Source organism: Saccostrea echinata, unplaced genomic scaffold (assembly GCF_033153115.1).
Source record: "Saccostrea echinata isolate AGI-Se365-2 ecotype Australia unplaced genomic scaffold, CSIRO_AGI_Sech_v1 ptg000001l, whole genome shotgun sequence".
Taxonomy (NCBI): domain Eukaryota; kingdom Metazoa; phylum Mollusca; class Bivalvia; order Ostreida; family Ostreidae; genus Saccostrea; species Saccostrea echinata.
The window spans coordinates 42,645,744-42,662,047 of record NW_026889750.1 but is presented as its reverse complement, the minus strand read 5'-3'; the positions used below and the strand labels follow the sequence as shown (position 1 = coordinate 42,662,047).

General features: G+C 33.2%; 2 protein-coding genes across 2 annotated transcripts in view; one reads left to right on the top strand and one right to left on the bottom strand.

Annotated features, from left to right (window-relative positions):
• The window catches only part of LOC133192079 (propionyl-CoA carboxylase beta chain, mitochondrial-like), a 25,167-nt gene extending 8,863 nt beyond the window's left edge, over positions 1-16,304 (top strand). Inside the window, exons 9-17 of the mRNA XM_061327934.1 lie at positions 9,470-9,536; positions 11,061-11,181; positions 11,797-11,878; positions 12,188-12,311; positions 12,494-12,601; positions 13,032-13,132; positions 14,703-14,801; positions 15,092-15,188; positions 15,653-16,304. Of these exons, the coding sequence (XP_061183918.1) occupies positions 9,470-9,536; positions 11,061-11,181; positions 11,797-11,878; positions 12,188-12,311; positions 12,494-12,601; positions 13,032-13,132; positions 14,703-14,801; positions 15,092-15,188; positions 15,653-15,774 (921 nt within the window). The 3' untranslated portion in view covers positions 15,775-16,304. The remainder of the gene's footprint in view (positions 1-9,469; positions 9,537-11,060; positions 11,182-11,796; positions 11,879-12,187; positions 12,312-12,493; positions 12,602-13,031; positions 13,133-14,702; positions 14,802-15,091; positions 15,189-15,652) is intronic.
• LOC133192012 (beta-1,4-galactosyltransferase galt-1-like) lies at positions 4,073-6,759 on the bottom strand. Its single transcript, XM_061327843.1, has 2 exons — positions 6,675-6,759; positions 4,073-6,280 (listed from the first exon to the last, which is right to left on the bottom strand). The coding sequence occupies exon 2, from the start codon at positions 5,974-5,976 to the stop codon at positions 4,435-4,437; it is 1,542 nt and encodes a 513-aa protein (XP_061183827.1). The 5' UTR covers positions 5,977-6,280; positions 6,675-6,759; the 3' UTR covers positions 4,073-4,434.

Here is a 16,304-nt window from a genome sequence, read left to right as displayed (position 1 = left end):
CTCACTTACACATACATATTAATACAGGTACAGTAGAACTTTGGTTTCTTGAATACCGATATCTCGAATACCATGGATATGATGAATTGATTTGAAAGTCCCAACTACTTATTCTTTAAGTTATTTACCCTTAATATCTTGAATTCTCAGATATCTCGAAGTTTTTCCATGGTCCCAACGAGTTCAAAATAACGACATTTGACTGTATATACTTCTACATATTCATCTGTAATAAGAACACTGAACAGTATGGAACTGGTGAAGGTAGAAACAAATTAGAGGAAAACATACATGGAGATGCTTTGTGAAACACTCCAATTCTTGTATCCAAACTGATAGCTTAAGTATTAAGTGTGTAAAATTTACCCTTCTCTAAATCCTACTTCCACCTCCCTGTTGGTGACTAGGGGGCAGCAGACTTAGCTTGGCCAACAGAAGAGGTACACATACATGTACATGTATATTTGACTTAACTCTCACTCTAAAATGTCCACGTCATATTTAAAATTTTGCTAAATTGTTCAAAAAATTTCCAATGAAACATTCATTTTTTTTCCCTGGACACTAAAACATCCTGTTAATCTGCTAGAATGTCCAATGCCCATGCAATGTTCAATGGGTTAACCCACCAGCTAGTGCTTGTATGAGTGGGACCTTACTATGTACAACACAGGGCTACTTCAGACCCTATTATACCTCCTCCTCCTCATTTTTTGGAGAATTTTCACCCCCCAAGAAATCTCAAGCATAAGACTCTATCAACACTATTCACCATGTGGTTTTTTTTTTAGATATGTTTAGAACCAATGTGATAAAGGTGCATATCATTAACGCTACATTTTCAAAATTGTCTTTACCGCTACATACTCATTCCGCTACAAAAAAGGTTACATTACCGCTACATTTAAAAGTATACATTACCGCTAAATTGCCTCTTTCGTTAGCCAGTGGATTATGCATGTACAGATTGATTTAGTGTACAACATATATATGTACAGTGTACATGCATAAGACCTGTTTCCCCTGCTCATTACGGGGAGGTGAAAGTATAAGACTTTGATCACAATGTTTTTATGCCCCACCATGAATATAGTGTTTGTCATGTCCGTCTTCCGTCCTTCCGTCTGTCCTTCCGTCACACTTTGCACTTAGCTGTTCAAAGCTCAGTTTCAAAGAAACTATCCAAGATATTTTTATCAAACTTCAGATGCTGATAGATATTGATGAGAGCTATGCAACTGCATCAACATTTTTTGACCTTGACCTTTCATTTGACCATGACCTCACTTTTCTTAAATTAGTGTTTAGCTCAGTTTTAATGAAATCATTCAAGATAGTGTAATCAAACTTCATATGTTGATACATACTGATGTAAGCTATGCAACTGCATCAGTATTTTTTGACCTTGACCATTCCTTTGACCTTGACCTCACTTTTCTTAAATTAGTGTTTAGCTCAGTTTTAATGAAATCATTCAAGATATTTTTATCAAACTTCATATACTGATACATACTGATGAGGGCTTTTCAACTGCATCAATATTTTTTGACCTTGACTTTTCCTTTGACCTTGACCTCACTTTTCTTAAATTAGTGTTTAGCCATATGTTAATACATACTGATGAGAGCTATTCAACTGCATCAACATTTTTTGACCTTGACCATTCCTTTGACCTTGACCTCACTTTTCTTAAATTAGTGTCAAACTTCATATGCTGATACATACTGATGTAAGCTATTCAACTGCATCAATATTTTTTGACCTTGACCTTTCCTTTGACCTTGACCTCACCTTTTTCAATTTGTGTTTAACTCAGTTTTAAAGAAAACATTCATAATATTTTTATCAAACTTCATATGCTAATACATATTGATGTAACCTTTCCAATAGCTGCAATAATGTAGCCCTCTCCGATTTTTTTAAATCTGATATTTTCTGGAGAGGGCTACAATTCCACTGCATCTCCGTAATGGTGCAAATATATTTTTTAGATACGGGCGACTGCAGGCAAAATAAATTGTTTTTGCATTCAACTTACTTCCAATAAGACGGAATTTTTATTCACTATCAACATCATAGCCCATTATATGTGAAAACCAAGTAAAATAAATCTGCGTGTTTCCCAGTCGTTCTCCTCTATAGCCATGACACTTCTCGCGTGATGTACTGAGACTTGCGCTTGAAATTTAGAATCACTTGATAAAGTAAATGTCGGTGTTGATAAATGTTTGTGTTGTATGATATCACTAAACATTGATAAATAAAAGCATTCCATGTAATATTTTTTCATAAACAGTGATATTTATGCTTAAAATAAGGGAAATCCAAAACAGATCCGCTCCCCTAGATCCCGAATTTTCATTGGTTGTTCCAAAATAAAATCGATCAAGGTCAGTAAACATGGCGGATAAATTCAAGTTGTGTTGTTGACATACACGAAAAATAACAGATATACGGATTGTTCTGTATATTTTTGGATCAATTCATGTCTTGCATAACTACATTTTATGAGTTCAGGTAAGTAATGTTAATAAAATACCTGATTACTGATAATTTGAGTCGAAATCTGTGCGGTAGTAAATCACTCCCGCACTTGCACCATTACGGAGATCCTTAGGAGTTGTGGCCCTCTCCCCCCCCCCCCCCAAAAAAAAAAAAAAAAAAATCGGAGAGGGCTACATTATTGCAGCTACCTTTCCAACTGCATCAACATTTTTTGACCTTGATCTTTCCTTTGACCTTAACTTCATTTATTTTAAATTAGTGTTTAGCTCAGTTTTAAATAAACCATTCAAAATATTTTTATCAAACTTAAATATGCTGATATGTATTTGTGAAAAGTATTCAACTGCATCAAAAACATTTGACCTTGAACTTTCCTGTGACCTTGACCTCACTTTTCTTAGATTTGCATTTTGCTTAATTTTAAAGAAACCATTTAAGATATATTTATGTAAGTTTATGCATTTAATATACATAATGTGGCGAGAATTTATCATCTATATCCAACTTTTTAGATATCAGTTTCAATTTTAAAGAAACTATTCAAGATATTCTCATCAAATTTCATACACTAATACAAATTTTCTTGTTGCATTACTAATATACCCATGGCGGGACATTCATGTCCTATGGACATATTTCTAGTTGTTTTTTTTTTCGATTTTAATTTAAAACCTATTTTATTTAATAAAATTTCTAGAAAGTGTTAAAACTGAGCATTATTCATGGATAAAACACATAATCTTTACATAATTGGTAGAGCTTTGAAGGCCATTTGCTTGACGTACTGCTGTCTGGAAATCTCTTATATAAATTATAATGAATAGAACTTATATTCTGTGTCAATGCTAGCTGATTCGATATGTAGTGGTAATGAGCTGTAATCGGCAATAGTCTTATTGATAAAATTTTTTCGCAATGGGTTGTCCACTACTCTCAAATTTAATATTAAATCTCTACCAATGGAATTGAAGGGTTAACACTCTAGGTAAGAGCATGACCTCACTGAGTAAAATCAAAGCCACTTCAAACTCTTATTTTCATGTCTCAGTACCTTGGATATATTTAAGTTTGCTGACAGTTTTACTGAGGCCAAGTACTGACTGTGTATTATGCAGAATTGTTTTATTACTTTTCTTAGTAGTTTTGAATTTTTTTTTTTTTTGCAACATGTACATATAAATTTCATGAAATTTCCATCCCATAATGAGATTAAGTTCTGTTATTTAAGTGTGGTGACAATATCACAAAACAACGCAAAAATTAAATTCTCACAAACGAAATGTGATTTAAAGTAATACATGTAACACTGCATTAGCTGACCACTGTGAAATTTAAAAAAAAATATGATTTTTAGATTAAGAAATTGCCTACCAGATATATCTCGGTATATAATTAAACAATTTAATTAATAAGACTATTGAGGAAGACCATTTCCCTGTTGTTAATAATTATTCATAAACTTCCTTCAACTATACATGAAAAACAAGTATTAAACTATTCTGAATATTTCAGGAATGCAGATTATAATAATTTTACCTTCATATCGGAACTCTTCAAAGGAACGAAATTAAAACCTAGAAGTATTTAATGTGTTTTATCATTCATCTGAACAGAGGCTGTAAATGCTCTGTAAGTGCTGTATAGAATAAGAAATGATGAATATTACTTTGGTGAGCTTAAGTCATCCTCTGTTTACATGTATAGCAGGACAATTTGAAATAATGAATGTTTATTTATACAAAAAGTGAGTGAAAACTTTGGCACACAAGCAAAATATTATGTCACAGCACTGGTAGTTATTTTGTGGTACTTAATTACATTAACATCCTTTACATTTTAAACTGTATGATGTAATTCAAACATCAAATATACAATTGAGCCTTGTATTAAATGCACATTTCTTTTGAGCTGTTTGAAAACACTAGATGATCAATCTTTTGGCATGAACAGTGGGAGGGATTTCTTAATGATGTTTTTGTAATTTGACACCAGTTTCTCGGCATATTTCAATATTGTGTCATCCCTTACTTCAGGTAAACACCTGGCTTCAGAATCAAAGTGTTTGGCACATGATCTGTAGTGGTGGATCTTAGCAATGGTGGGGTCCACATCAGTTACAAACATTGAATGTTTTAGGTGTCTACTGACATGGTGAATACCCATCTCCTCAACTTTTAAGGGCTGGACAATCAATTTGGTTCTTGTGGAACTGAAAGATCTTGTTCTTACAAGGAGCTGTAGATAAGTCAAATACTGCTCTGTGTCAAGAATTTGATTGGGAGCAAAAAAGGCACTCTTGAATGCCATCCCAGTATTTACAGAATCACTGTAGTTTCCAGCAGATTCCAGTTCTTGAATCATCTCTAGTAGGGTATAGTTGATGGTTGGAATGATGAATTCATCAAGGTCCACAAAAGTGAGGTAGTGGAATTGAGACATGTTTCGATAGAGACAATCCTGAATGGCCAGTAACTGACCATGGTACCAGATCTCAGTGTTCTGTATGTGGTCAGGAAGTCTCCAGTTCATCAGAGTAACCTCCCCTTTTGACTTGTAGAAATTCAAGAGGTGGCCAATTGACGGTGAAATGTCATGGAGATAAAAAGTAAAGTGAGATGCTCCTAAAATTTTCCATAGCTCAATGAATTGGATCAAAGCTGATATTGACAGTTCTCCAAATAATGGAGGCACACAGAGGCCTAGCTTGTGTCTATGTATAGGTTTGCTGAATGTTGGAGGTCCTACCTTTACTTTCACCATTGGACCTCCAATACATGATAGAGACATATAAAAGAGGTCAGTGTTACGTTGTTTGTATTTAGTCAAAACTGAGATTGGAATGTTACACTCGTACACCCATCCTCCGTATTGTCTACCATGATTTTCACTCATTTCTCTGTATGTTGCAGTAATGTTTCTGTACAGTTTCCCACTACTTCTGAAATGACATTGTATTTCAGCATCTCCCTGACGTTTTCTTAAGACCATCATCCTGACTTTATGGTTGTCAGGTTTTCTGTTTTCTAAATATGTTGAGTACACGTACACATTATGTCCTAGCTTTTTGAAGGCTGATTTTTTCTTTATTGGAGGATCATTATGGATTTTCCCATGATCCTGAGGTATTTTTAAGTGTGGAGCCTCTTTTTGAATGTGGAAGATCCACTTTTGACCCAGAATTCCGTCCATGCCGGGATCATTTGGTGGAACGATAACTTCCTCCTCTTGATCCTCAGTGTAAGGAATCCCGATCTGTATCAGGAGCATGACTCCTGTATACAACAGGAGAATCATGGGTACGGTGAATCGTAGCGTTGTTGTTCGGAGCCTCATAATGCATGACAAGATCACCATGAAAAGATTGAATTGTATAGGGTCCTTCTTACACTGTCGAATATTGTATAGGATCCTTCTTACACTGTCATATATTGTATAGGGTATGTCTTGCTCTGTCATATATTGTGTCAGCATAGGGAAGTAAACACTGTAGCAGACATCGTGTTAAATATTAAATGAAGTCTCTTCTTCCCTTTATCCACTCCAGCCCTTTGCTCACAGTGTAAGGTTTATTGGAAGCCATTTTTAACATTTTATAGAGGACCCAGTAAGGTTGCTATTGTGGCAGACAACTTAGTTCCATAGCAATAGTGATGCACAGAATATTGTATATGCTGCATAGTATATATTCCGAAACTTCAAATTTTAATATTTAGGTGAATCCTGAGATGTTGTCAAAATACATCAAAATTCTCCCATTCATTGACTGTGTAACAAACTGTAATTGAAGAAAATATTTAAAAATCTACAAAGATAAATTCTGAATGTTGTATGTGATGTGTCAGATTTAACCATTAAACGTTAAATTACGTAACTTTAGAAAATTTTCTAAACTGTCCAGTGCAGCTGTATTAATTACTTGTAACTATACAACTTGAGAATGATGAATTCATTTCAAAAAGAAAGTTAACATCCAGGAATACGGTTTAATTACATGTAGTTCTACGTACTTGTTCTGGTGTACAGTATGAAGTTACTTGATATGATGACTGACAACATATAGACATTCTAGTTTTTAGCATTGTGAATTATTAACCATACTTCAGTCATAAACTGAAAGCTACAATTACATATGATTTATCATCTGCTCTAACAAGATTTAACAATCTTACCAGACTAAGGATTTAGTAAAACCAGCAGTATAAATCCACCATTGAGAGTGCCTCAGATCTGTCTGTTGAAACTTCCCAGCATCTGATAAGTTTTTAATCTCCTCTTGATGGAGGCAGTGAGGGGCTCATTAGGGGGAAATTCCAGGCATTTTGAGTGAGGGACACCATGGGAGCACAATTATCAGAGTTTGCACTAGTGCTCTCTGCATAACAAAATTTTTTTTATCATAATGATTTATCTTTAATGACCTCAAGGTCTGTTTTTAAGACTCTTATGACTTTGATATAAGATCCCTAGATTTGGTTTACTTGACACTCATTGACACTAGTAAGTGCAGCTGGTGATATAATGCTTGAAAGTCTAGACATGGTGATACAGTCATAACTTTTATCCCTGAAAAGGGAGAGAGATATGTAAACAGATAGATATATCACCAGATTATTGGCACAGCTGTAGTGATAAGCTGGGATTCTGGACCTGATAAAATGTTAACATCTCCTTAGCAGGGTTAGAAACTCCCTAAAATTACAACTCGCAAATAATTGCGAGTACCAAGAAAGTGAACTCGCAATTTTATAAGACTACTCGCAATTTTCATATAAAGTTAAATTATATATAAATTAAATACATGCTGTACATGTAACTTAAGGAAAAAGTAACTACTGTACAATACACAAAATACAACTACAGTGTAACTTTTAGTTAAATTACTGATTTAAATCAAAAGCATTGTGTTCTGTCATACTATGTAATTTTGTTACAGTTTCAATGCAAAAAAATTAACTCGCAAGTTTTTGCGAGTTACCTAATTTTTAACTCGCAATTTGGGAATTCTAACTCGCGTTTTGCGAGTTGTATATAGTGAATTTCGAACCCTGCTTAGGGATTTCTCCACAAATGATTGCCACATTGAAGAATTTGCATTATATGACATGAATTAATTGTTAATTTGTAGTAATACTTTAAACACTTTTAGATATAGTAATTCAAGAAAATATAAAAACATCTAAATATATGTACAGAAAAAAGAAATAAGAAATATCATCTATATTTAAAGGAATCCCAAAGAAAATGTTACATACTTCCATGATGAAATTTTAAATATTCTTCAATTTGTGTTACTAATCATTTACATAAACATATACAGGTAGTGCATCACTGAAAAGAAATGGGAACTTTTTCCTCATGCTTGACACGCAGTACAGTTAAGGTGCACAATGGAAAAATCGGCGATTTTTTTATGTTATAAAATATATATTCTTTTTCAGGATGGTGATTCTTTTTTGTACTTTACTAATATCGGACAAATGTGATTATGGTTAATAACTACATATTGAGGACAATTAGATTTTCTATTTAGACTTGTCACGTGATGAGCCGGTCACGTGATGTTTGCACATGTACTTGCAGTATTGAGGTCACCTATAAATTTCAATAGTGCAAGGGCATAACCAAGTTAAAATTCGAAGTTTAATTTTTAAATAGTTTCAACACCCATTGTAGTTTGTGAAAAAAGCTGCAATCCTATATAGATTCTACTCTTTCATTGTTAAAATCATATTTGTATGAACGCATACTGATGTTTTTTGCTGGTCAGCTTCATTAGATATAGAAATAATTAATTCAGTTTCAAGATTTCAACAAGATCGCGGCACTTTTCAAATAGCTTAATACTTCTAGAGTTTATGATTAAAAACTTGTCATGATCATTGAGGGTATGCCCTTGCACTAGATTGATTTATTAAGACCCTTAGGTTATCCTCCAATGTACCTGCATACAAATATACGGTAGTATCCGTTAAATAGGAAATGTACGGAAAATATATGAACAAAATTATAAAAAGGACATTGTATCTAAATTAATGGCCTCTTAAAAATCTGAAAATAATATTTTATATAATTATATAATACATTTCTTCATTTTAAAAATATTACTTGATCCGCCTCTCACTGCATACAAACTGCATCAAGTTTTACAGAATGACGTCATATCGACAAGTGCAGTGTGATCAGTGACTTGTTTAAACCTTGCTATGTGGGAATTAACTAACAACAAAAACGCATGTTATAATAAGTTTTGATGTAGTTTAGTTATCTCATACAGTTTAAAATCGCAAATCACTTCATTTTTTGCTATTTTTAAGGATTGATAGTTTTGTGTGATGTCAGAGTTAATATTTCCCGTAAAAATTAGGCCCCGCCTCCTTTTGTAGCCTTAACTGTGCTGCACAGTGATTGTTGTGGATAATATTTATATTTCAAATAAAAGATTTTGTGTTTCTATGGTTCTTCATATTGGAAGGGATAGCTGGTGCACATTTATTATTCAATCCTTTATTGCACTACAGGTATTGTTGATCATGCAATCTTTGATTTTTTTCAAACATTTACTTGTCTGTGTGACTCGATATTTGCCGTATGACCTATTTGACATGTGACCAAGTGTCAAAGTCAATATACAGTTGAACTTGGTTATCTCGAACACAGATATCTAAAATATCTGGGATATGTCGAAGTGATTTGGTAGTCCAAACCACATTTTCTTTATATCCTTACCTCCATCCTCTTAAATCTCGATATCTTGAAGTTTAATCTCAGTCCCTTGGAGTTCTTTACGAAGTTTGACTGTACATGTATTTCAGTTATGTCAGATATGATTTAAATCTTTACATTTTAAAGAATTCTGTCTGATTATTCATAACTTTCTCATTTCTTTCCCCCCATTTTATTCCCCAGCTTTCGTAATTTTAATTTAATGTCAAGAAGAATTTTTATATAAATTTCTATGTTGTAGTCTGTTACCGGGGAAACTGTCACTCAAGAGGAGCTTGGTGGAGCCAAAACTCACACAGTAACCTCAGGTAGGTATATACATCGTGAATGTAAAAATATAAGTATGAGAGGGATTTACTTTTTATATTGAACTGTTATATTAAGTTAATTATTTCATGAATTGAAAGCTCATGAGCTTTTCTGATCACTCATTGTCTAGTGTGTCTGTCTGTCTCTTTGTAAACTTTCACAAAACATCATATAATTAAGTTATCGAGATTCTAAATTATTCAGATGAAGAGCCAAGCCCTCATTCGAAGGGGAGATAATCAAGAAAAGGCAAAAATAGGGTGGGGTCTTTAACAAATCTTCTTCTCAAGAACCACTGAGCCAGAAAAGGTGAAACTTATGTGAAAGCTTCCTGAGGTAGTGTTGATTCTAAATTGTTCAAATCATGGCCCCCGGAGATAGGATGGGGACACAATAGAAGATCAAAGTTGTACATGTACATTGGATCATATAGGAAAATTAAAAAAAAAAATCTCCTCAAGAACCATTGGTCAGATAAGGTAAAACATATGTGAAGGCTTTATGAGGAAGTGTAGGTTCTAAATTGTTCAACTCATGGCCACCTTGGCTAGGATGGGACCACGGTAGGGGAACAAAGTTGTACATTAATGTATATAGGAATAAATCTTTGAAAATCTTTTTGTCAAGAACTCCTGGGCGAGGAAAGGTGAAATTTATTTGAAAGCTTCCTGACATATTGAGTAGATTTTAAATATTTTTTAAAGAATGGCATCTGTGTGTAGGGTGGAGCCACCATAGGGGAACAAAATTTTACATTGAAATAAACAGGAAAATTAAAAATCTCAAGAAATTTATATGTAAGCTTTTTGACATATTGTAGATTCTAAATTAATGAAAGCATATGTCATCTGGGTGTATTATGGGGCCACAACAGGAAAACAAAGTTTTACATTGGAATAAACAGGAAAATTTAGAATTGTCTCAAGAACTACAGAACCAGAAAAAGTGAAACTTATATGTAAAAGCTTTCTGACATAGTGTAGATTCTAAATTGTTCAAAGCATAACATTTGGGAGTAAGGCAGGGCCACAATAAGGGGTCAAAGTTTTACATTGGACCATAGAAGAAACTTTTCAAAAATTCTTGCAAGAACCACAATAGTACAATTAATTTGCAAACATTTCTAAGGTGTGTGGATTCAATTGTTTTATTTTTTGAATTATAGACCGTGGGTTAGAGATGACTTAAAATTGGGATCAAATTTTACATATTTGTATATAATATAGGAAAAGAATTTTCTTCTCCAGATCTGCAAGGCCATGTTAGTCATATTCCTATTGAACCATCCCCATGTTGTGTAGATTCAGAGACCCCTTAAAAGTAGGGGCCATAATTTTGAGTCACAGTTTTTCACTGGAATGTAAAGGGGAAAAATCTCGCTTACAGCAGGGCTTACTTAGTGAGCATTGTGGCCCATGGGCGTCTCATTTAATTTTAGTCTTTGGTAAATGTAGCTCTTTAAGCATTTGAGAATGAATAAATAAAAGTTAACCTATTCATTATTTACTTTTTGTCTTTGTTAGGTGTGGCTCATGGAGCATTTGAGAATGATGTTGAGACCCTACTGCAAGTCCGGGACTTTTTTAATTTTTTGCCCCTCAGTAATCAGGACCCCTCTCCCATCAGGGACTGCAGTGACCCTTGGTAAGGAGGAGCTGAATTTTCTAAACAGAAGGATTGTGTAATCCCAGAGTTGAATTGGGGGTTAACTTACAAGGAATGAGAAGCCAGTGTTGCATAAGTAACATTGAAAGCATTTTTATAGCATTTTGAAGGAAAAGCACTGTTTGGTCCCTTTCACCTTCCTAAAAACAGACCTCCTCAAAAAAATTGAAAAGAGTTCTTTCTTTTTAATTTTTTTTCCTTCTTTGAACAACAAACACAATCATGGAAAGAAATGTGTCTTGCCCCCAGGAAAAAAATACTAGTTTATATTACATGTAAATCCCTGTTAGCATATGTACATGTACAGTAACACACTCTTATAAAGAAGTGCCAGGGACTTACAATTTTGCTTCATTATAAATGTAATTTGATACAACCGTTAATTTCACAATGTATTTTAAAGCCACTGGGAATGAAATCACTTTGATTTAAGCATTTATTCATTACATTACAAGTATGTTTGCTACATATATATTATATGAGCATGTTTTACTGTATAATGTATTGCAGTCTCAAATTCTCTGTGTACATTTGTTTTCTATGGACTTGTATTGGGTAAATTCTTATGTAAAATGACATTATTCTCTGATGCAGGGATAGAGAGGTTGCAGGATTAGACACAGTTGTTCCCCTTGAAACAACAGCGGCGTATGACATCAAAGATGTTATTACTGGGGTAGGGAGAAATGTAAAATTTTATCACAGTAATAAATGGAACGAATTTACAAAATACAAGAACTTAAAGAGACAAAAATAGAACAAGGGACATAATATTATAAACTTTGAGAAAACTGCTTGAATCCTTTTAATTTGAAAATGTTAGGATGACTGTTTAAATGCTCTTTGTATATACCAGTTTACAGTATTAGAAATAGTCATACTCTGCTGTATCAGTATTGTAATGTTGTATATTAATTAACTGAGATAAAATTAACCCTTGACCTACCTTCAGCCCTTCTGATTTCTGATTGGACTATTTCTTCAGGTAGCCGATGATTCAGAGTTCTTTGAAATTATGCCTATGTATGCCAAGAACATTGTTGTTGGGTTTGCTAGAATGAATGGCAGAACAGTTGGTATGGTGGGGAATCAGCCAAAAGTTGCTGCAGGTGAGGTGTATCTGATTTTAACGTCATGTGACATCAAATTTATATGTAAATTCTCATTATGGGGTCATTTTGGCACGATAAATGTTAAAATGTGCGAAGGAATTTCAACAATTTATTGATTATTAAGGATGTTGTTCTTCTAAACTTTCTGTAAATTCTTTATATTGTCTTTTATCTAACAGGTTGTTTAGATATTAATGCCTCAGTGAAGGGTGCTCGATTTGTCAGATTCTGTGATGCATTCAATATTCCTTTGGTGACATTTGTGGACGTGCCAGGATTTTTACCAGGTTTGACAGAAATATGTCAGAATAGTTTATACAAGATACTGAATTTTTGTCCATCTTCATGCTGGATAGTGACCATATGAACAGACCATGTGTTTCTTATAAGTTCTACAACATACTGTAGATCATTAAATTTTGGAGACACCTTATTTTTGCGAGATTGTTGTATGGTATTTATAAAAAACAAAATTTTCACGAATTTTGGTTATTGTGTTATATAATCTTTAGTAGAATTATATGCGAGAATGACATTTTTCACGAGCAGACAGTCTTGCGCAATTATGCAAAAAATAAAATTCTTGTGAATAAAAAATTATTTACAATAAACTTGATAATTTTGTTTAAAAAATCAGATGTTATTTCTCCTGAAACCTAGAATTTGTAAATGATTTCCTGCTTGATACTGATATTATTTTTTTTTTTTTTTTACCAGGTATTGGACAGGAGTATGGAGGAATTATAAGACATGGAGCCAAGCTTTTATTTGCCTATGCTGAGGCCACTGTTCCTAAGATCACAGTTATTACTCGAAAGGTGGGGCTTTATCACATACCAAAATATGGAATTGATGTGTAGCATATCAAGAAAATGTTATGTACATTATAACTCATGTATTCCATATACAGTTATAAAAATTCTCTGTTTTGGAAATCATATCTTTCCACTGGAAGTACAAATCAGCTGATGTAGTTTGTCTTGTGTGGAATGTGAGATAATTACTGCCACTGTAAAAAAAAATTGACAACGTATACTTACATAAGCAATAAAAAAAGCTGTAGATGTTTAAGTGCTTGAAAACAGTCCCAGTTTCTTTGAAAGGACAAGATTCATTATGAATAGAATGTAGTTTTTAAAAGATTTTATAATTGGAGGAACTTGGTCTTAAAGGTTAATGTGATAAGGGAGATTACTCTGATATATCTACAGAACTTATTTCTGTTGTTGTTCAGTTTCTCAAATACTGAACAATTTACATTCAAAGATTTATTACTATTTAAATACTCTGCATTTGTTGTCAAAATATCTTCTAAATTATATTGGCTTTTTCCCCCCAATCATGACATTTTTTAGTAAATATTGACATAATTGCAACAAAACAACCCAAACAAAAGCATTCCACCTTAAGAAGAACCACAGAGTAATAGTTTTTGAAAGTCATATTCTTTAAATTTTATAAAGTTGTTCTCTGTACATTTTTTAAAGGTTTAATTTGCTCATTTATGTATATTTGAATACAGTACAATTCGTTTATTATCATAGTTTATTTGTCAAGCCAAAACTTTATAATAAGCGACTTTTATAATAACCATAGTCGGCTGAAATTCATGTCGGACGGCTGACGATACGACGTTTGTGTAAATTATTGGATGTATTATACATCTTACGTTACATATAATTTCGATTTTTTAGGTTTATTTGAAATACAAGTTAACTGACATATCATTTCACAATATTTACTTACTGTTTCAACTTTTTATTATAAATAAATTCACTTAAATAAAGCTTAATACGCTTCAAACTCATTCTTCTAGATCCCTTGGCATCCATCTTGTTTATTTTGATCTACTTTCATTTTTAATTTATGGTCAATTCAAATTACCAATGTTTCGTTTCGTATTTTTTTTTTTGGTTTATTTTTTTGGTCACATATTAAATAAATCAACACAGCAACAAAGCATGCATTCAAATTGTTTCTTTTATTCATCCAAAGTAGACATAAAAAAATTTACCTATTTACACCTAATGTCGCACTGAAGTGTGACTAATCTCCCCAGTCTTTCACTATCGGCAAATTTCAAAGTGAAAATCAAGCCATTGTGTATAGACAAGCGACAGTGCATGAACCACAGGTGTAGATAGGTGTTATATTTTGTTTTGTTGATTGTCCCAAGAGTGAAAAGGTGTGAAAAAAATATTACGGACGGACATTTTCTATTATAGTAAGCGAAGTGTATACCTTTACCTATGATAATAACAGACAAAATTTATAATGAATTATTAAGAAATGGTTTTGTGTTTCAGATATCTATGATAAAAAAAGAAGTATGATATAAAACCGGTATGATAAAAAACGAATTGTACTGTATTTCAATTATCTATTTAGGCTTATGGTGGAGCCTATGATGTGATGAGCTCTAAACATCTTAGGGGTGATACAAACTATGCCTGGCCAACAGCAGAAGTAGCGGTCATGGGGGCAAAGGTCAGTACTTTTGATGTCTAGTTATGTGAAGCATCTTCATTTTGTTCTCTGATAAAGGTATTTAAAAGGAAATAGATAAAACTATAATTATGTTATCTGTTGGTTATCTAAGAGCATACAAACTGACATCACAAAAATGTATGAAATGTACAATATATATCAATACATACTAAGTTTCCACTTTTTAAGAACACACTGCAGGTCCTATATGGAAACTAAATTACATGTTTATACTGTGAGACTGTGAACTATCAGTTTTTGTCATACAGTGTTATATTTTCCCCTGACAGGGAGCTGTCTCGATCATTTTCCGAGGTAAAGACCAGGAGAAGAATGAGGCGGAGTATGTGGAGAAGTTTGCCAATCCTTTCCCAGCCTCCAAAAGAGGTGAGAATTTCAATATCATACATAGAACATTTAGAGTTTGTTCTGTCAGAATCTCATGAACTTTGTGGTCAAATGGGGTTCATGATACATATACCTCGTAGCTACTTATGTGGTATTTGGATTCAAAGAGGTTAATAATTTTGGTTTTCCAAATTAAGCATTTCAAAGGGAACTTTATACCGGTAATGAATCGTCATTTTAGGAATGACTTGAATTTTGACTTAAGTCTAAGACTAAGACTGCTTCATGAGCTTAGGGCATAAAGACTTTGTGGCAATAATATGAAGGAACAACTACGTTATGCAGTACTCATGTGATTTCTTTGGTTAATAATGAAGTTATGCAGTATTGAATAGTCTTTGAATACATATCACAAATCTTTTAATTACTAGATACCAATTTAGGTATTGAGGACCAACTTCATTAAAAACCCATAAAAAAAATCCTTTTCTATTTCTGTACAGGTTTTGTGGATGACATCATTGAGCCCCGTTCCACAAGGAGACAGGTTTGTTTGGACCTTGATATGTTAGCCAGTAAAAAGCTGGCCAATCCATGGAAAAAACATGCCAACATGCCACTCTAACCACGGGGCCTCTTAAAGTTAACTCGTGTTTTACTGCCGCGATGCATAATCATTATGTCCAGTGCTATAGACACCATAAGCTTTCTGCTTGACATTAGAACTTATTTATGCATTTAGCAGGATCTTTAAATAAGGATTGAAAACCTGTGTAACTGTGAAATATTTGTGATAATGTGTTTAGATGTTGGCATTATTAATGATGATTGTTGTGTGACACTATGGAAAGAGTTGCTCTCTGTGAATGACTTGAATTTTCAATTGGACTGATATTTACAAAAGAAACTATAAATAAGTACTTTTAGCCTCGTTTGTCATTGTTTCCTGCATTACAGTGTATATGTAAAGTCCTTGAATGTAAAACTTACCTTTACAGCATCAAGAAATACATAAAAAAGAAAATTTTGGTTAATGAGATCAAAAATAATATATTTTGCCAAGTATTGTAGTGTACATGTACATGATATGGAATATAACAAAGCTAATTGTTATACCTTTAAGAATTGTTTCCTATATAAATCTATTCTAGAAAA